General features: G+C 58.2%; 7 protein-coding genes across 7 annotated transcripts, besides 18 other annotated features; 3 read left to right on the top strand and 4 right to left on the bottom strand.

Moving 5' to 3' along the window:
* The first annotated feature begins 2,434 nt into the window (after nt 1–2,434).
* Nucleotides 2,435–2,555: a tandem repeat.
* A 428-nt stretch (nt 2,556–2,983) lies between these two features.
* Nucleotides 2,984–3,030: a tandem repeat.
* A 516-nt stretch (nt 3,031–3,546) lies between these two features.
* Nucleotides 3,547–5,952, bottom strand: EKO05_0011100 (uncharacterized protein; the record flags this gene model as incomplete). The annotated part of the gene is made up of 3 exons (XM_059637915.1): nt 3,547–3,678; nt 3,734–5,501; nt 5,639–5,952. 3 exons carry the CDS (start codon nt 5,950–5,952, stop codon nt 3,547–3,549), a joined length of 2,214 nt encoding a protein of 737 aa, XP_059493898.1.
* Nucleotides 4,864–4,894: a tandem repeat.
* Nucleotides 5,000–5,038: a tandem repeat.
* Nucleotides 5,267–5,300: a tandem repeat.
* Nucleotides 5,406–5,444: a tandem repeat.
* Nucleotides 5,671–5,698: a tandem repeat.
* Nucleotides 5,849–5,887: a tandem repeat.
* Nucleotides 5,953–6,087: 135 nt separating the features above from the next.
* Nucleotides 6,088–6,143: a tandem repeat.
* Nucleotides 6,144–6,193: a tandem repeat.
* A 7-nt stretch (nt 6,194–6,200) lies between these two features.
* Nucleotides 6,201–6,232: a tandem repeat.
* Nucleotides 6,233–6,295: 63 nt separating this feature from the next.
* Nucleotides 6,296–7,723, top strand: EKO05_0011101 (uncharacterized protein; the record flags this gene model as incomplete). Its single annotated transcript, XM_038943909.2, has 1 exon — nt 6,296–7,723. One exon carries the CDS (start codon nt 6,296–6,298, stop codon nt 7,721–7,723), a length of 1,428 nt encoding a protein of 475 aa, XP_038793353.2.
* Nucleotides 6,393–6,459: a tandem repeat.
* Nucleotides 7,724–8,278: 555 nt separating the features above from the next.
* Nucleotides 8,279–9,680, bottom strand: EKO05_0011102 (uncharacterized protein; the record flags this gene model as incomplete). The annotated part of the gene is made up of 5 exons (XM_038943749.1): nt 8,279–8,616; nt 8,672–8,840; nt 8,890–9,034; nt 9,089–9,284; nt 9,338–9,680. 5 exons carry the CDS (start codon nt 9,678–9,680, stop codon nt 8,279–8,281), a joined length of 1,191 nt encoding a protein of 396 aa, XP_038793354.1.
* Nucleotides 9,681–12,143: 2,463 nt separating this feature from the next.
* On the bottom strand, nt 12,144–12,911 carry EKO05_0011103 (Triose-phosphate isomerase; the record flags this gene model as incomplete). Its single annotated transcript, XM_038947400.1, has 1 exon — nt 12,144–12,911. The coding sequence occupies one exon, from the start codon at nt 12,909–12,911 to the stop codon at nt 12,144–12,146; it is 768 nt and encodes a 255-aa protein (XP_038793355.1).
* Nucleotides 12,912–13,151: 240 nt separating this feature from the next.
* Nucleotides 13,152–13,326: a tandem repeat.
* Nucleotides 13,327–13,328: 2 nt separating this feature from the next.
* Nucleotides 13,329–13,360: a tandem repeat.
* A 405-nt stretch (nt 13,361–13,765) lies between these two features.
* Nucleotides 13,766–13,799: a tandem repeat.
* Nucleotides 13,800–13,895: 96 nt separating this feature from the next.
* On the top strand, nt 13,896–15,974 carry EKO05_0011104 (Methylenetetrahydrofolate reductase (NAD(P)H); the record flags this gene model as incomplete). Its single annotated transcript, XM_038943831.1, has 3 exons — nt 13,896–13,982; nt 14,035–14,771; nt 14,819–15,974. 3 exons carry the CDS (start codon nt 13,896–13,898, stop codon nt 15,972–15,974), a joined length of 1,980 nt encoding a protein of 659 aa, XP_038793356.1.
* Nucleotides 15,975–16,686: 712 nt separating this feature from the next.
* Nucleotides 16,687–16,734: a tandem repeat.
* Nucleotides 16,735–16,746: a tandem repeat.
* A 216-nt stretch (nt 16,747–16,962) lies between these two features.
* Nucleotides 16,963–16,988: a tandem repeat.
* Nucleotides 16,989–17,024: 36 nt separating this feature from the next.
* On the bottom strand, nt 17,025–17,806 carry EKO05_0011105 (Mitochondrial import inner membrane translocase subunit tim23; the record flags this gene model as incomplete). Its single annotated transcript, XM_038943759.1, has 3 exons — nt 17,025–17,069; nt 17,124–17,742; nt 17,799–17,806. The coding sequence occupies 3 exons, from the start codon at nt 17,804–17,806 to the stop codon at nt 17,025–17,027; spliced, it is 672 nt and encodes a 223-aa protein (XP_038793357.1).
* Nucleotides 17,807–18,148: 342 nt separating this feature from the next.
* EKO05_0011106 (Orotate phosphoribosyltransferase) lies at nt 18,149–18,850 on the top strand (the record flags this gene model as incomplete). The annotated part of the gene is made up of 1 exon (XM_038947401.1): nt 18,149–18,850. The coding sequence occupies one exon, from the start codon at nt 18,149–18,151 to the stop codon at nt 18,848–18,850; it is 702 nt and encodes a 233-aa protein (XP_038793358.1).
* Nucleotides 18,851–19,101: the final 251 nt, after the last annotated feature.

Genomic DNA, 19,101 nt, shown 5'->3' on the forward strand with positions numbered 1-19,101 from the left:
AACCAACCGTTTCGACACCAGCAGGCCACAGGCCACAGGCCACAGGCCATGGTCACCTCTGCGACCCATTGTCGTCGATACTGTGGATGCTGATCGCCTTTGCAGCGGGCGGCCCCAGCGTAGCCAGGAGATGACTGCAATATCGGAGACGATGTACGCCGGCTCCGGTCGTGGATCGAGTGGTAAGTGAGCAAAGGGAGGAGAGTGGGGCGTGCAGTTAAGCTTCTTCTCTGTGCAGTCCGTTGTCGCAGGCCCGCGACGGCCGCAATGAGAACGAAGCCTTCGGCGGTAGTCATTACTCGTACTCGTACTCAGCGCAGCCGTGTCCGCACTCCCTTACTGAACACTACGTGAGGTCGTCGTCGAGTATAGGGCAGGGCATCCATACTCATGGGTTGCTGGCCCAAATGGGAGCATGACCCGATGCATGATGCAGCGCATTTGTCCGGTGGCAGTTCTCCCACGCCAACCCTCGAGCCTCATCACTTCGCTGATAGCGCATCGCTCAACAAGGCTAGTTGGGTGGGCCACAGCAATCTGCACCCTCCAGCCGCGTCTTCCCAAGGCCAGCAGCGGGAGAAGGCAGGCCTGCTTTCCAGAACAACATGCGCTATCTTAACTTCCGCTTTCTACCTCACCCCGGCCCCGTTTCCGCCTGGTTGGGTTACGGTATGCGTGACTTGCGTCCGTCCAAGACTTGACAGGTGCCATGACCCATCCGTTAGCCACGTCTTGAGCGCTCCAGACTGAGAGATTGGTGCAAGAATTCTGGGTGGCATGATCCGAGGCTGGCCCCCATATCCGTCTACGCCTAGTGCGAATCTCTACCATTTGGTGACGGCACGGCGGCAAGCCTATCGCTCTACCATGTTCGAGCGGTAAGCCTGCAAATTGTCAGCAGTGCAGCAAGAATGTGCAGGCTTGGCAATGATTTGCAACGCCACGACGTTCTCCTGCTCGGTCAACGTGAAGTATCTTGCGCAGTACGCGTCCAAAAATGGATATCGCAGTGCGCCTTGTGTACTGTGGAACGGGGCCACCAGCTTTCAGCTGCCTTACAGGTGCCGTGCGTCTCTAGCTCATCTGAAAACCGCACCGTTCATTTTCGGCAATCGTGGAGCAGACACCCTGAAGAAACAACCGTGCACCTTCAGACGTCATGCTTGGATGGCCAAACCCAACTTCTTCAAGATTCAACAGAGTAGCGTTGCAGGTTCCTCTGCTCCGACGTCGGCTTGACGTCGCGAATGAAAGAGAGGAACGCAAGCTATCAACCCAGGACGCACCAGTTTGAAGCATTGGCTGACCCGAACAGGAACTGCCGTGCAACGTCTGACGAAACTTTGAATGTCAGGATTCTCGTCGAGCGTCATTGCGAAACCCAGGTGGCTTCCTTGTGTGTGCGAGCATCCAATGCCCAACACGCTGAGAAACGTTGTAGACGCATCGCCGAGTACAATCTGGCTAGCAACACCTCGCGGCCTGTGTGCTGCAGACGCCACAACACCAGAGCCCACGTGTCGAGCTCGGGATCATGCTTGTTCATCGTGCATGAGACATATGTGGCTCTCCGTTGATCAGGTGCTGCCACCCGTTTGCACCTGCGTCAGTCGAACTGGAGGCTGACACCAATTCGGGGTTGTCTATTGTCAATTATCGTCGGTACATGAGATGCTCGGCAGGAGCCGCAAGCCACAGGATGACGTTCGCGACTTTGACAGCCTGCCCATCAGTCAAATCCGCGAAGAGACCATGTTCAGACATGAATGCTGGCTCTGCCGCATCAGCATTGCTGCGGATGGGTCAGAACCAGTGTGGTAATCCCTGCGAGCTTTGGTTCCATTTCGCATTCTGGACTCGTTCACTTCTCAAAGTGCTTCTACAGCTGCCTATCGCCGCTGAGGCGATTGAAAAAGAAGGATCCAAAACACCGCTTACTCTTCCCAAACAGAATGTACTTGTTCCTACAAGCTCATCCACTAAGGACTCACAGACAGGATAGATTAATAATTGAGCAGTGCTGCACATAACACTCACTTAGGAGAGAAGACCGCTCGGACCTCAGCAGACAGCCATATACTACTAATCCTCCGTGTGCCGCCATGAGATTCCACATAAAACGTCCCCAAGTCTCGAAACCTACGTTAGATACGCCCACCCAGTCCGCCAGCAGAGTACCCACAAACAAAACCAGCAGCCAAGCCCCAAAACCGACGCTCGATTCGAAAGCCCCAAACCAGAAAACGGCTACTGCTCAGCCATGACCTCCTACTCGACCAATGCACGTGCAGTCACTGTCAATACACCGCCGCAGCGCTTTTTTACCAGGAACCCACCAAGGCCCGGCGTCAATCGCGCCTCGCAATGAATGCCCCTCGCAGCACCCCACTCCCCACCAGCGTCACAAAAAAAAACCGGGGGGGAGGCACAGTCGGCACGGTCTGCACAATCTGCACGGTCTGCACGGTCTGCACGGTCTGCACGGTCTGCACGGTCTGCACGGTCTGCACGGTCTGCACGGTCTGCACAGTCTGCACAGTCTGCACGGTCCTGCATTAGCAGCGACCGTCGATCCACCCACGCCAACGGGCATCCGCAGTCACGCAAGCTGGGTACCTACGCTGGACTCGGCAATCCCTCTGCCCACTTGCCTTCCCGATCCAGACAGCCCCCCACTGAATTCCTCGTGCACCCGGCTCGTTCCAGTATGTGCTGAATCCTGCGTTTGGCTGCGCCGTAGGTGGGTGGGTGGGTGTATTGACGTCTAGTATGTATAACAAAGCACATGCAGCGCTTATGAGCGACCAGACCCTTTCCCCTTGCACGGCTTACACCAGGGACGACAGGGGTCGAGTGCAGCAAGCACCGTGGATACGAGGAACACGGCGGGAGGAGTCACCGCTAGGCCGGAGATGGGATGCGATGCGCTGTCCCGTTGGGGTGGTGGCCCACGCTGTGTCGTTGAGTTGGCTTGCGTTGCGTTCGGACGGACGGACGGATGGAGGGAGGGAGGGAGGGCCAGGTCGACGGGGGTGAGCAGGTCAGCAGTTTGCAGTCTAGCGGTGAGTGGAGATTTGATGTCAACCATGGCGCGGAAAATGTCTTGTTCTCATTACCGCGGCCTGTGACGCAGCGTGTTGGTCACCCGTATACGCCGTGCTATGGGTGACTATGACTACCTAGATCGTCTGGAGACCCTTCCCACTCCAGAGGCCCTCCGATGCCATCTTTATCCCCACCATGGATTGGTCGATGGAAAAAGAAGAAGAAGAGAAAAACAAAATGGAAACCAGCCCGGCTGCAGCTGCAACGGGCAAAACAAATCCTGGACTCCGAGCGCTGTGAGTGATGTGATGGGTTAGACTATGGGAGATGCTCGAAAAAGGGCAGAGAGATGGGATGCCAAGATGGGAAAGTGATTGTTGAGAGATGGGCGGTCATGATATGCAAGAGAGGAGGCAGGTAGATCGTTCGGCAAAGAAAGAGGAAGCCGGGGTATTGGTTCGAACGAAGAAGATGCAATCGAGGCAAGGCAAGTGGTTGGTGTTAGGCCATAGCTTCCGCTGGCGCTGGCATAGACGGCGGCGGCAGAGGGGCATCGGGGAGGTCGGGCGATGGCGTCTCGTCAACACCCTGGCCTCTGCAGAGCGGACAGGAGTTGCGGCCGGTTGTCAACCACTAGGAGATGGGTCAGTATGCGCTCTCCAGAGAGGGTTGGCTACCTCGGGCCTACCTGGTCAATGCAGATCTTGTGGAACAGGTGCTCGCACTTGACTAGCTTCCTTGCCTCTTCGTCTGGCTCAAAGTCGCAGAGACACACCAGACAGCGTGCATCGCGTGCGAGTTCCATGGTCTCGTTGCCCTCGACCTCCTCGGCCACGAGAGCGGACAGGTTGCGGACGATCTTGAACAGGCCAGGCGCGGCCGCTACGTCGCCCTCGCTGGCCACGGGTGCTTTGGCAGGGCCCAGGATGGAGGACAGCAGCATCATGTCCTCGTAGGTCGGCGAGTCGGTAAACAAGCTTGGGGTGGTGAGGATGGGATGGTTCTCAGGGTAGCTACCGCCCAGGACGTAGATGATCCAGCTTCTCGAGCCCTCGCCAGGGTTGTTGTCCGGCTCGACGACGCCCCTTCTTCGGGGCGCGCCCGAGCCGTATCTTGTAAAGTCCGACTCGCTCAGGCGGCGCTGGCGGGGGCTTCGCGTCGTCGTCTGCGAGTCTTCCTCCTCGGTTGTTTCGAGTGTCGAGCCAGGCGATCTGCGTGCGAAGCTGCCTCGGCGCGAGGGTGGGTTCGAGTTGGAGTGCGGGGTGGAGGACGGCGGCGTGGTTGCTGCCGTGGGCGTAGTGGAGCCCGAGGGATCGGCGGACCGTGCAGCGGTTGTCGCCGGGGTAGAGGGTGGAGGCTGCGGGCCTGGGGGCGAGTCGGCGAGGGAGGGCGAGAAGGGGCGAGGCTGTTCGTGCGGGCGCGTGCGCGTGTGTCTCTGGCTGTCGTAGTTGGAGGGGAAGTTGAAGCCACCCATGGACGCACGTCGGCGGTGGCTGAAGCGTGTGCCGTTTTGCGGTCGGAGTACCGTGTCGTGGTCGCCGGGCGCTGTCGGGGGCGTGGGGAAGCTGGAGAGGGCGTCGAGGAAGGGCGGGATGTTGCCGTCGTCCTGGCCGGCGGCAGAAGCCGGGTTGATGGAGCGTATGCCGACGATGATGATGGGCACCATGCGGCCCTCGCTGTCGTCGTGGCCGTCGTGAGCGTCTGACCCCGAGCCGGTCCCACGACCTCGCTCTCTGCCGTCGGCGGCGGTGGCACTGGACGTGCCGAATCTGAACATGCGGAAGAAGTTGAGCGGGGCGGGCGTGCCTCCTGGGGTGTCGCCGCCGTCGCCGTCGCCGCCTTGGCCGCCTTGGTTGCCCCTCAGGGCGGAGGCGATGCTGCCGTTCTGCAGCGACTGCAGGAAGGTGTCGAAGGTGCCGTCGCGCGTTGCCGCCTGGTGGTCTTCGCCGACGAGGGAGGCGGCGGTGGCGGCAGCTGCGAGCGACAGCAGGCGAGACAGGACGTCTGCCTGGTCCTCGCCTCTCCGCAGGCGCTCGATGCTGTCCATGTTGTCGTCGTCGTGCCAGAGGGAGCGCCGCCTGCGCGAAGAGCCCAGTGTGTTGCGCAGACGGGGCAGCATCGACAGGGGCCGGCCATCTCGTCGGAGGGAGCTCGGGGTGGCGGGCGGGCGCGGCCTGCTCGCGTCGGGGCCGTCTCTGCTGGCGGCGTTGCCCAGCAGGCTGTCGAAGTCGAGGTCGAGGCCGAGGTCGAGGTCGGCGATGGAGGGGACGTGGGGCAGCGAGGGGCCGCGCTCGCTCTGCGTCTGCCTCAGGGCGGACCGCGGTCTCGGGGTGCTGGGCGGTGCGGCTGCCAGGCTGAGCGTGGGCGCGGTGGGCGCGGTGGGCGCGGTGGGCGCGGTGCTGTGGTGGCTGACCGCCGGGCGGCTGTGCAGGAGGCCGCCGATGGCGCCGAGCGAGCTGCGTGCCCGCGTCAGGCGCGACTGTGGGCGGCGGGCGGTGGGAGACAGCGGCGGCGGTGGAGGGGGGGCGAGGCATGGGGCGCAGATGAGCCAGCATCGTGTGCCCGCGCAGGCGGCGGGGGGTGGCGGTGGAACGGGTTGATGCGCTGGGACAGGCGGCGAGAGGCGGGCGAGGGCGAGGGCGAGGGCGAGGGCAAAGATGCGGGCGAGGGCGACGAGGCGGGCGAGGGCGACGAGGCGGGCGAGGGCAACGAGGCGTGCAGCTGCTGGCGCGCGTTGCTGCTGTCGTCGGCGTCGTCTGCCTGCACCGCGCGGCTCAGCAGCGACGGGGCCCACGAGGCTGGACGGAGAGGACGGAGAGGGCGGAGAGGGCGGAGAGGGCGGCGGCCGTGGGTGCGCGGCGGCTCGGACGGAGGCGCGGCAGAGGCTCTGGAGTTGGCCTGGCCCATGGTGAGAGGCCCTTCGGCGGGGGAAGGCGCGCCTCGTGGGAGGTGGTTGGGGTTGGGGTTGGCCTTCGGGAGACGTCTGGCGGCCGGGTGTGTTGCGGGCAAGGTGAGACGGGAGACCACGACGCGGCCTCGCTCACCGCCAACCACACACGTCCAACCCTCACCGCCAACCACACCCGTCCAACGCCCAACGCCGCCCGCCGCCCGCCGCCCGTCGCCCGTCGCCCGCCGCCCGCCGCCCAGGACATGCCCGCCGCCGCCCGTGCCCGCGTCCGCGTCCCTTTGGGCCTAGCTCCACCGCGCCCGTCACTTCCCACCCACCCTCTCTGAAGCCACAGCCACCATGCCCTTCTTTGCGCCCCAGCTGCTCCCCGACCGCCAGTCGGCCCACTCGCTGCGTGCCAGCCAGTACCGCAGGAAGCGCAAGAGCAAGCACCACCACCAAGACCAAGATCAAGACCAAGATCAAGACCAAGACCAAGACCAAGACCAAGACCAAAACCAAGAGGCCGACCAAGAGGCCGATCAGGACGCAAACAGCTCAGCTTCTGGTGCCGCCTTGACCTCGCCGCACTCACCACCGCCAAACACACACGGCCGCCCTTCGTTGACTGCCTCCGAGCGAGCGCAGCTACGGGTCGCAGGTCTTCTGCCCAAGGACGAGTATCGAGTGCCTCCTCCGCCGTTTCCTCATGCCCCTGCGAGCGTGGCCCGGCCCTATCTGGGAGCAGCTGCGATTCGAAAAGAGGTCGCTGGCCCACCCTCACGTCTCTTCACACTCGACAACACCTCGTCGAAACGTGACCATGTTGCTAGCACGGCAGAGGCAAGTAATCTGAGGCGGTCCCATCTCAACGTCCTCTCCACGGTCATGCACAACTGTCTGCTCCAAGCTGACTACGACCGTGCTGGCCGAGCATGGGGCATGATCCTGAGAACGCAGGCCACCAGAGGCAACCTAGTGGACCTACGCAATCACGGCCGCTGGGCCATTGGTGCTGAGATCCTGCTTCGTAGGAAGCCTCGACGTGCATTACCCAGCACGCCACGCCAAGAAGAGAGTGCCGCGCACACTGACAGGGACCTCTTCAGCGAAGAGGGCTTTGAGCTCGCAAGGGAGTACTACGAGCGGCTCATCGTCCAGCATCCCACTCGGAAGCAAGCGCCTCACGTCGTGGACCAGAGGACCTTCTATCCTGCCATGTTCTCACTCTGGATCCAGCAAGTCTACGAGAAGAGCAAGCGCGCCAGGAAACGGTGCCAAGGAGAAACCCGACGGTCGCGGAGCATGTCAATCGACGGCGGCCATGCCAACGACAAGAGCTCAGACGATGCTCCATCTCGCGAGAATGCAATCCGAGTCGAGGAACTCGCCCAAGCCATGGAGATTGCGGAACGACTGCATGACCTTGTCAAATCGCCGCCGTTCGACAAGCAGGCCAGCTTACTACAGCTCCGTGGAACCATCGCGCTCTGGATCAGCGACCTCATCGTCGGCAACACAGCAGCTACCATCGTAGACGAGTGGGACGTCTACCCCATCAGCAAGGACATACCAGCCGCAGAGCAAATCACAAAGTTCAACAGCTGCCAGCGGGAGCTGCACACGGCCCAAACCTACCTAGCCCGTGTGGAAGAGAACGGAGGCCCTCGGCAACACCACACGCTGCTGAGAATCGAGAGCCGGCTGAAGGAGCTGCAGAAGCAGACCAGCATCCTGCGCTCAGGTGGAGAGGACGACACAAACGTCCCCATGGACGATGATTGGTGAGTTGGATGTCTGGCTGGCGGAATGAAGCCACGCAGTTTCTACGCCTAGATAACATCTCGCACATGGCTCATCAGGACGGCATGTTCAGCCTTGATATGTGCAGGGCCAAGCTAGAACGAGACGAAGAACGAGACGTCTACAGCCAAGGCACAGCACTACACAGATCGGTGGAGACAAGAAGCGCGCGACCGTCTTACCAATGCACCGCAGCCCCTTCAACAGACTGGGCAAAAGTGCCACCAAGCGCAAAGAACGTCTGGCTCGAAGAACGCATCGAGCCACCGCGCCTATACACGTCACGCAGCTCCCTGGTCGAAATGCAAACACAAAGGATGAAGATGAGAATAGAGTACAACCTATACACGGGCCAGGAAGATAAGAGCATGTCGGCGACACGCAGATTACGCATAGGAACCAATAGGAACCGTTCATGAATAGAGGAGGAGCGCACCAGCTGCCTCCCTCCCGTTCAGCAGGTGACCAAGTGCCACGTGTCCGTCCCTTTCTCCTCGCGTCCGTCCACGCCGCTTAGGCTACCTACGCACTCGTTCCAACTCAGTCGACGTGATCCTGCTTCTGCTTCTCGCTAGCGCCCTTGATGACACCGGACAGATCCACAATGGGCAGCGAGAAGGGGAAGTCGACGCTAGCCAGCATAATGGCGAAGAAGATATACCACCCGCAGATACACGTCACGAAGGCGAAGGCACCGGCCGCTTCTTGGCACTTTGCCGCCGTGGTCGCCTTGCCCTCGGCTAGGTTCAGGAAGGCACCCGCGAGGAGAGCGAATGCGGGAGTGAGGGTGAAGAAGATGAGGAAGAAGACCAGGTTGGTTCGCATCGAGCAGACGAGATAGATGAGGCAGAGCATGCTCATGGAGATCATGAAGTAACCTGCTTGGGGTTAGCTACGTTGGGGGAAGTGAATCCGGTGCCAAGTAGAGCCTACCAATACCGACGTTGAAGCCCACGGATTCCAGGCCCGTGCTACCTTGGACAGATGGGTTTGCGTAGTTTCCGTAGGCACCATACGCGGGGACCAGAGTGGCGCCGTAACCGAGCCAGAAGGCACCGAACGAGGTGAAGACAACAAAGGGAAAGGTGTTGCCGAGGATCCACTGTGCCATCGTCAGTGCCGCCGCTTGGAGAAGGAACAAGTAAACGCACTTCTCCTAGCCCGCCGAGAACCATCAACAGACCGCCGGCGAAAAAGTACCACCCGATACTGGCGGATCCGCTGCCTCCTGCGCCTCGCCATCCCATCAAATTCCAACTCAGGGGCGTGAGCGACAGCAGGAAGCCAATGAGGGCACTATGCTGGTTAGCAGGAGCATCACCCAAGCACCAGCGAGGTGACTCGACTTACAGCGGCGTAGGGTTGCCGAACGTCTTGCGCAGCTCGCCCTTGACTTCGTTCTTGGGCGACAGGTACAGCTTCTCGAACAGCTCGGGCGAGAGGGAGATGCTGCCCGCCGTGCGAATATGGCGCAGTGCCAGATCCTCGTCCATGTGGTCGCCCAGATGCTGGTGCCCGCCCTGGCCGGCACCGTTGAATCCGTAGCCTGGCCTTCTGTCAGCATCCACATCGTGGCGCCGCATGGGAAACGCTGCTCACCGTTCCGCGAGGAGAAGTCCTTCTCTAGGTCGCCGTTGTGGGCGCTCATCCTGTACGCGTTGGATTCTGCTCGGGCTGTTGACCCGGCGGAGAGCGTCTCTTCGTCGCGTGCTGATGTTGGGCCTAGGTGCATGTTGTTGTGCGCCTCGGCTCTGCCAGAGGTTGCTCCGAGATGGGCGTTGTTGTTTGTAGTGACCGATTCGTGTGCGTGGGTGTGGTGAGATGTCATACTAGTCCCGTTGCTGAAGAGACCGGCGCCTTTACCGTCAGGAGTAAACTGCGTGCTGCTGCTAGAGGTGGTGGCTGATGTGGTTGCTGCTTCGTATGGGCGGGACATGGACATGATATGGCCCGGGTCAAGGGCAGGGGGAGGGTTATAAGCGGGAGGGGGGGAAGACTAGTCAACTGGGACATGTATATCAATGCACATTCTCAACTCAGAAGCCACGGAGATTCCAGCTCCGAAATGGTATGGCGGTAGTCACCGGACGAAAGCAAGCTGATCGTCAATAAGAAACCCGCTGCGGAAGAAAAAAGCCCTCAAGCGTGCTGATGCTCCACGGACCAACCGCTGCGGCTCCGCGCCGACATCCTGCCCTCTCTCCGCATTGGCAAGCAAGTAGCAACTGTTTGAGCTAGAGCGCGGCTTGTTGCTTATCCCCCCAGATGACCGGCGCCGTGCTTGCAAAGTGGCTCTCCATTGCGAATCGGCCCCAGACCGTCGAAGGAGCGTTTGTGCCGTTGCAACGACAGGATCACTTCTGCAACGGTGACTGTGAACTGCCGTTGCTTGAATGTGTTCTCATGGAATTGCACGCCGAGTTCGAGTTCGAAGCAGCAGAGTCAATTACGCACGGTACATGCTGGACTCCTGCATGATTCTTCTTGCCAATTGAACTGAATGGACACTGTTCGACAACCAAGCGTGCGGAGAGACTCGGCATCCCAGTACGGACTTAGCGATGATGGCAAAGTGTCTCGTAGCTGAGATCACGGGCCAGGGCATGGTCCCATCTAGACGGCAATCAGTTTGGCGATTTCCGGGTCCAAGACAGGAGCACTACCGGCTCTGCGGAGAAAGTGGAGATGAGGGCACACAAAACTCTGGGGGATCGTGTGGAGTGGCTGGCTACTGGAGCTAGATGATCGTCGGCCCGTCACCGTAACGGATGTAAGTTTGCGGGGAAGCTGTACTACGCCCACATGTCCTAACTACGATCTGGGGTTATTCCCAGACGTCATTCACAACTTGGGCATTGCTGGAGCCTGCAAGAAATAAGTAAAACTGTATTCAACTAGGCCTTATCTCTGCTTACAGATTGAATGGGAAATGCCAATGTTTGTGCGTGGATGCCCTCAGTTCACTCAACTCAAACTCTCAGAGGCACATAAGGCAATTCTCCCTACGCGCTTCCGCGACGTGCGAAACAGCACTAGGCAGACCATTGCAGTGCTAGGCTCCAATCCGGTCATAGAGTACTTTCGACTACACACCCATGACCCGAGATAGCGATCCTTGTCAAATAGTCAGTCGGCGTTATGCAGATCGACAGCGCGCAAAGCCAACTACGAAGACGGCGTGTTCTCAAGGTCAAGCAGATGCACAGATTCCCCGCTTGCTGGAAGAGAGCAGTTGTCACTCGACGGCCGTGGGATGCAGGACACCCGACTGCGCGTTGCCTTGCGCTCATCCGATGGTGTTCCGGAAGAGAACGAGCAACGTGACCCGGAGGCGTTCCGCGACTGTAGCCTGTCTAACCGAATCCGGTAGACTATCTCGAAGCCTGATGTAGACAAGGGACCTCGCAGTCGAGCAGAGTCGTTGTCAGATATACGTCGACAGACACCATGGCTCAAGGAGGGCGGCTTTTTGAAGTGCTTTCTTCGACTTGCGATCTCTCCTGCACCTTGTTGTCAACACCGATCGACAGCCCTGCGTTCCGGTCTCTTTCTCCGTTCCAACTTTCTCGCTGGTTGACATGAACGAGTCGTGGTTTGCGATTCTCGTTCGGTTGCATGTAGTCGACCCACAACTCCATTGTCGACGTCAGCAGACCTAGCAAGTCAGGACCCGGAACTTCCGCACATCATCCCAATTTTGACATGCTGAGTGAGGTGAAAGACCGGTACAGCCTGGTCAAGCTCCAGGTCGTTGCAGCTGCACGGAAGTGTATCTGGCATAGTGTAGCGCAAGACGTGCGAGGAGTAATCGAGAGTCGTCTAGGATGGAGCAAGTATTCAAGCTGGGTAAAGTGTGCAGGCTTGTGTGGAGTCGAGATTGTGGGTGGGTTGGAGGGCAAGAAGCTGAGCACGCCGGGAAAGAGCGCTCAGCAGTAAACACCTCCAGAACGGACTGACTGTCTCATACGCGAGGAGACAGGATAGTTTATGCACATTACTATGGTATCCGGCAAAAGTAGTGTACATGTCCGTGCAGACAGGGGGGCGGATGTCGAGACTGTAAAGCTTGCTATTGTGACATGTCGCCTATCAGCTCAAGGAATGTGCTGACATAGCCTTGCTCTGATTAGAAATCTGTGAGTGAGCGGTCTTTATGGTGAAGATACCGCACGGACATGTACACTACTTTTGCCGGATACCAGATCATAGCGGGCAATCAGTGCATGTAGGGAGGAGCGTACGTTCTACAGACATGCTCAGTAATCATTGTTGGGTGGATTAGCACATCATCATCTCAGTGCCAGGTGATGTATGATGTGCTTGACATGGCTTGATCACGAGTGGTTCTGCCGTGGAGGAGAAGTACTCATAACCCTTGAACTCTTTTGTGTGTGATACGGCTGTTTCACGCTCCGCCAACTTCTTCAATAACCTTCTTGAGATTTTGAATGTCGTGAGCGAACCGGCCAAGGAACAGGCCGTCTACGCCTTCTGCAATCTTTGCATATGTGCCTGGACCTGCGCTGCCGCCATAGACGACTCTTGTGACACCGGTCCTGCCAGCCGCCAGTTTCCGGAGCTCTTTGGTGACATTGACGACATGGTCAGGGTCAGCGGGCTCTTTCGCGCCAATAGCCCAAACAGGCTCATAGGCCAGTATCACCTCTTGGTCCTCAGGCACAGCAGCCAGCACTGAAGTGACCTGAGGTTTGCACTCTTGTATGGCCGCACCCACGGCTGCTGAAGCTATGCTGTGGTGGGTCTTCTCGCCGATGCAGACCAGGGGTATCAGCCCGTTCCTCGCCGCAGCACCGGCCTTTTTCGCGACGCTCTCGTCTGTTTCGCCAAAGAGGGCTCTTCGCTCAGCATGTCCGATCTCGACAATCCTGGCGCCAGCTTGCCGCAGCACTGCTGGGCTGACTTGACCTGTGAAGGCGCCCTTGTCTTCCCAGTGGGTATCTTGGGCGCCGAGCATGACGGAAGAGGACTCTAGTATGCGGTGGGACTCTGTGAGCGAGACAAAGTCAGGGATGACGAAGAGGTCGACATTGGCGTTCCAGGCGTCGCCGTCCAGCTGCAGCACGCCGCGGACGTAGGAGAGGGTGCTGGTCAGGTCGAAGTACATCTTGAGCGAGACGCCGACGATGCGGCGGGGGCGTGCAATGGGAGGCATAGCGAACGTGCAGTCTCGGCAGAATCGGACAAGAGGCAAAGCAGACGAGCCTGGCTACAAACAGACGAGAGACGTGCGGGTGTTGTGTTCTGTTCAAACGAAGTCTGCTTGTGCTTGTTGCGGTCACAGTCCGGGTTGCTGTTTACGGTTACCTCGCAGCCCACGAAGCGAGAGGTTGGCTGTAACGAACGCGTGCCATGGAAAACGAGGGGTAGTGTGGGGGTGAGGGAACAACGGCATTACAGTCTGCAGTCTGCAATTTACGGTCTACAGTCAACAGTCTACCGTCTACGATTTACAGTCTATAGCCTACAGTCTACAGTCTACAGTCCACTGTCTGCTGTTTACGGTCTACAGTCTACAGTCTACAGTCTACAGTCTACAGTCTACAGTCTACAATCTACAGTCCACAGTCCACCGTCTGCCGTCTGCCGTCTGCCGTCTGCCGTTTACAGTCTGTAGCTGTCGGACAAACAACGGTCGATTATGTCGACCTGCGTGCACAAGTAGCAGCAGCACATGTGCGCGTCACGACCCCCGTCCTTGGCACGGCCGTAGACCAACACGGCCAGGGCCAGGGCCGATCGTCGCTGCGGCGCCCTCCACCAAAGAAAATCTTCCCACCACACCTCACTGACCTGTGCACATCGATACTCGCCCGCTACATATACAGGACAGCGCTTCGGCCTATATGCAAAGGCAACTTGCAGATCGTTGGGCCCGCGCTCGATACTTCGGATAGTCTGTGCAAAGCCCACATTGCGGGGTTACTGTTCATCTTCATCACATCCTTGTACGTCCTAGAGTACCCGTGGGGTACTTGCATGCTGAGACACTTTTAACGCTTGCTAACACACCCAGCGCCCAGCACCCAGCACCCAGCACCCATTGGCCTCTTTTCTCTGTCTGTTCGCTTCCTTTCCACCGTCTGTTTACTTCCTTTCCACCGTCTGTTTACTTCCTTTCCACTTCCTCGTCGCCACCATGCACATCTCCGAGAAGCTCGCCCGGTCGCGGGCCGAAGGGAAGCCAACCTTCTCCTTCGAATTCTTCCCACCCAAGACTGCCCAGGTATGTACTGCTGCTCTTCCTCGGAATGCAGTGGCTGACATGCAATGCACAGGGTGTGCAAAACCTCTACGACCGCATGGACCGCATGCACGGCTTCGGCCCCCAGTTCATCGACATCACCTGGGGCGCTGGAGGACGCCACTCGAAGTTGACCACCGAGATGGTCAAGGTCGCCCAGACCGTATACGGACTGGAGACGCTGATGCACCTCACGTGCACCGACATGGAGCGATCGAAGCTCGACGACGCCCTCAACGACGCCTACCAGGCCGGCTGCACAAACATCCTCGCCCTAAGAGGCGATCCGCCGCGCGAGCGAGAGAAGTGGGAGGCAACCGAGGGCGGTTTCCACTACGCAAAGGATCTGGTCAAATACATCAGGGACAGATACGGCAACCACTTCGACATTGGTGTCGCCGCATATTCCGAGGGCTGTGATGACAATGACGACGTCGACCAGCTCATTGATCATTTGAAGGAGAAGATCGACGCCGGTGCTACCTTCATCGTCACCCAGATGTTCTACGACATCGACATCTTCCTCGACTGGGTCAAGAAAGTTCGCGCCAAGGGCATCGACGTCCCTATTGTACCTGGCATCATGCCCATCCACACGCACGCCGCCTTCCTGCGCCGAGCAAATTGGACCCGCTGCAAAGTCCCACCAAAGTGGACAGAAGTATTGGAGCCTATCAAGAACGACGACGTACAGGTCCGTGAGATGGGAAGTGAGCTTGTGGCAGAAATGTGCCGGAAGCTTATCGACGCTGACATCTTGCACTTGCACTTGTAAGTTGGGCAGATCTGCTTGGTCCTTCCTCTGCTGACGTGTTTAGCTACACCATGAACCTCGCCCAAGCCACGCGTATGGTGCTTGAAGAGCTCGAGCTTCTGCCCGACGTCGAGTCTCCGTTGGAGAAGCCCCTGCCATGGCGGCCTTCCCTGGGTCTCAACCGCCGTGACGAGAACGTACGACCAATCTTCTGGCGCAACCGCAACCGTTCATACGTCGCCCGCACTCAAGATTGGGACGAATTTCCCAATGGTCGATGGGGAGACTCTCGATCGCCTGCCTTTGGTGAACTGGACTCGTACGGCGTCGGTCTGAAGGGCACAAACGAGCAGAACATCAAGCTCTGGGGCACGCCGACTTCAGTCCAGGACATTTCCGACCTCTTTGTACGCTACATGCAGGGCGATCTCGGATCCCTGCCTTGGAGTGAACAAGCCATCACCGAGGAAGCCAACGCGATCCAGAAAGATTTGATCGATCTGAACCGGCGTGGATTCCTGACCATCAACTCCCAACCGGCTGTCAACGGCGCGAAGTCATCTGATCCGACCTTCGGATGGGGTCCACGCAACGGATACGTCTACCAGAAGTCCTACCTTGAGGTCCTCGTCTCCCCTGAGTACATCTCTGAGATCATCACCCGCATCGAGCGCGATCCCGAGTTCACTTACTACGCTGTCAACAAGGACGGCGATTTGAAGACAAACGCCCCCAGCGAGGGTCCCAACGCCGTCACCTGGGGTGTGTTCCCTGGTAAGGAGATTGTCCAACCGACCATTGTCGAGACCGTCAGTTTCCTTGCGTGGAAGGACGAGTTTTACCGTCTCGGTCAAGATTGGGCGAACTGTCACGCGAGCACCAGCCCTGCGAGATACGTTATTGGCGACCTGATCGACACCTGGTACCTCCTCAACATTGTGCACAACGACTTCCATGTTACCAGCGGCATCTTCCCCCTCTTTGACGGTCTGGAGGTGGAGGGTATGGGAAAGAAGTTTGAGAACGGAATTACCGCGGATGTGTCCACCAATGGTCATGCAGACACCAATGGTTCAAACGGCACTGCTAATGGCGACAAGCCCGACGTCCCCCAGAAAGATCCAAAGGAGGCGAAGGACGAAAAGAGCCTCCTCGCGACTGCAAAGGCAGCAGCAGTCGAAGTCACCAACGGTATCAAGAACCTGGCCGTCTCCAACTAACTTATCACTACTCACATGACTTGTGATCTTACTACATTCAACACAGCAAGACCAGTACATGTACGGCGTTTGGCATATCACCTCTCACGACATCATGACTACCATCTGTAGCATTGGTGCTTCTCTCGCATCTCAACAAGCGTTTTTGGGCAATCTTCGGGCACGGCGTATATTTGCACTTTTGGCACAAATAAGGGGGTAACAAGCACATGGGGATGTGCATCACATATTAAAAAGCAGATCACAGTATCTGGAAGGCGTCTATTCAACCTGACGACCATAATGACCGTAATGGAAGGGGTGGGGGGACGAAGCGTGTGTATCTGTGTGCGTGGACATGGCACGACGAGCTGGCGCACACGGAGGAAAACACAAGGCGTGAAAGGTTGTGAAGATGAGATTTGCGGAGGAATGGCTTTCTGAGATACCCGACCAGTGCCCTCAACGGAGCTGGTCAACCCTCGGCTTTGTATTGGAATATCAATCGTCTCGCGAGCGAGCGCGTTGCTCGCCACACATGACTGAATCCCGTTCATGGACACTCAAACGACACGAACTCCAAACCTGATGCATGCTGATGTTGTGTTTGGTAGAGAAAACACGTCAGATTCCAGGGACTGCGACGAATCACGACAAGGAGGCGCACACGAGGAATGCCGTGACTTGTTCAATATGCATTATTTCTGCGCCGTCCATAGGTCTTACATAGATACACCACACCACACCACCACGACCACCACAACAACAACACATAAAAACACACGTCACGACATGCTCTGGAAAAGCCAAGAGACTGACTGTGGGATGCCGCCCCCGTTCTAATCGTCTTCGTCTTCGTCTTCGTCTCGTGACATGTACTCCCACCGTCGTTGACACAAGGTATTGTACAGAGGGGGGCCATAGCCCCACGTAGAGAGGGGTGTGAGAGGGTACGCCGAATCGAGCAAAAGCGATGCAAAAAGGTCGAATGTCGAGTGTTGAAGCGCAAAAGAAGAAGAAGAAGAAAAAGAAGAAAGTGTCTTGTTCATGCGTTTCCCCGTAGGACGTCGTCTACAAGTCGGATGGGGCGGGCTCGAAGAAAACCTTTCGCGTGATCTGTTGGTATTGTCAGTGTACACGAGCTTGCGCTTGTTGTTGGCTCAAACTTACAGCCCATCCACCCGCTACACTGGCGCAAATACCGGCGCTAATAGCCATTGGCCTTGTCCCTCGTGTGCTCTTGAAGAGCGCGCCGGAGAGCGCACCAGCAACAACGCTGTTGGTAGGGTCGTGCTTGCCCCTCAGAGCTCCAATGGCGCTGTTTGTGCCGTTGTAGACCATGGCAATGACACCGGCGCTGTTGCCCAGGAAGGGTCCTCGTCTTGTGACGGCGTTGAGGACGCCGTTCAGTCGCAACCTGGGTGGCATCGAGGCCGGGTTCTTCTGCAAGCCCTCAGACAGACCCCACGCACCGCCGATGGTCAATGCAGTCAGGTAGCTGACACCGGTTCCATAGCAGAGGTCGTCTGACCAGCCGCGGCTGGGAAGTGCGGAGTGGTCGGCTGACGGTGCCGAGTCCTCGAGGGAGAGGTAGTCGAGGGTGTCCTGGTTCAGGCCGGCGAGAGGGTGTAGCTGCGACGGGTCGAGGATGAAGTCTGAAGGGTTCTGGATGGCGGTGCTGGGGTCGAAGGGCGTGGGCGCCGACGGCGATGCAGAGAAGTTGTCGTGTGGTTCTTGCGGCGATTGCGAGGCTGGCGCGGTCGCCTTCTTGCCGGTGAGGACGTCCCAGCTGGTGATGCATTAGCAGAGCGACGGTGCATAGCGGGCGTTACCGGCGGGGCGTACATGGCCATGGTGACGGTGTTGGAGCTGGGTGTGGTGTGGACGCGGTTGCAGGATGCGCCTCGCGATCAGTCGGCTCGTGGGTACCTCCTCACGCCGGAGATGCTAGAGAAGCGAGACGAAGGAGACGGAGAGATGGCAGCACACAGGGCACAGATGCGCGGGCGATGGCGGCTTGGCTTGGCTTGGCTTGGGGGGCGTGGGCGGTGCTGTCGTCAGGCCGTGGTGTTGAACTTTTTGGAGTGACGACTTCACGCTAATCCCTGTCCGTCTTTCGAGAATCATCTCTTGTTCCGACGCTCGGAACTGCACAAAAACTACTCACCACCAACGTCACCGGAGAGGCATACAACATGGCGCTCCCGGAATACAAGAAGAACTTCCTCGAGACCTGCGTGTCGGCCGGCGCGCTCAAGTTTGGCACCTTCACACTCAAGTCCAAGCGTGTCTCGCCCTACTTCTTCAATGCGGGCCTCTTCCACAGGGCAGACCTGCTGCGATCCATGTCATTGGCATATGCGCAGTCCATGAAGGCGCATGGCGATGCCGACGCCTCCTTTGACTTTGATGTCTTGTTTGGCCCCGCCTACAAGGGCATTCCTCTGGCTGCTACAACCATCGACAAGCTGGCCGACTTGGATGTTGCAAAGTACGGCAAGAAGAGCTACAGCTTCAACCGCAAGGAGGCCAAGACGCACGGTGAGGGCGGCAACATTGTCGGTGCCTCGCTCAAGGGCCAGAAGATTGTCATTATTGACGATGTCATCACGGCCGGAACGGCTATCAGGGAGGCCATCGACATCATCAAGAGGGAGGGCGGCGAGCTTGTCGGCATCATCGTTGCTTTTGACAGGCAGGAGAAGACGCCCACCGAGAACGACGATGACGGCAAGCCCGGGCCCAGCGCGATCGGTGAAGTCAGGAAGCAGTACGGTATTCCCGTGCTCTCCATCTTGACACTCGACGACATTGTCGAGTTCCTGAGGAGCCAGGGCAGCGACGACGATATCAAGAGGCTGGACGAGTACCGGGCAAAGTACAAGGCCAGCGATTAAGTATCAGGCCATGAGTGAGCTTACGAGAAGGTACGATCGAAACGTGCCATAGTCATGAAAGACAACCTATGATAGAACGCTGGACATGGCAAATCAATCGAAGCATTGATGACTTCAATCAGGAACTAGGCTAGACAAAAGATGAACGTGCAGAAGCGCATGGTTATTGTTTTTACACAATACAACCGTCATGTCTTGGAAGCGACGAGCTTCAGCGTTTACTTTGACATTTGATTGTTTGAAAGACGACC

The sequence above is a fragment of the Ascochyta rabiei genome, chromosome 21, assembly GCF_004011695.2.
Source record: "Ascochyta rabiei chromosome 21, complete sequence".
Lineage (NCBI taxonomy): Eukaryota > Fungi > Ascomycota > Dothideomycetes > Pleosporales > Didymellaceae > Ascochyta > Ascochyta rabiei.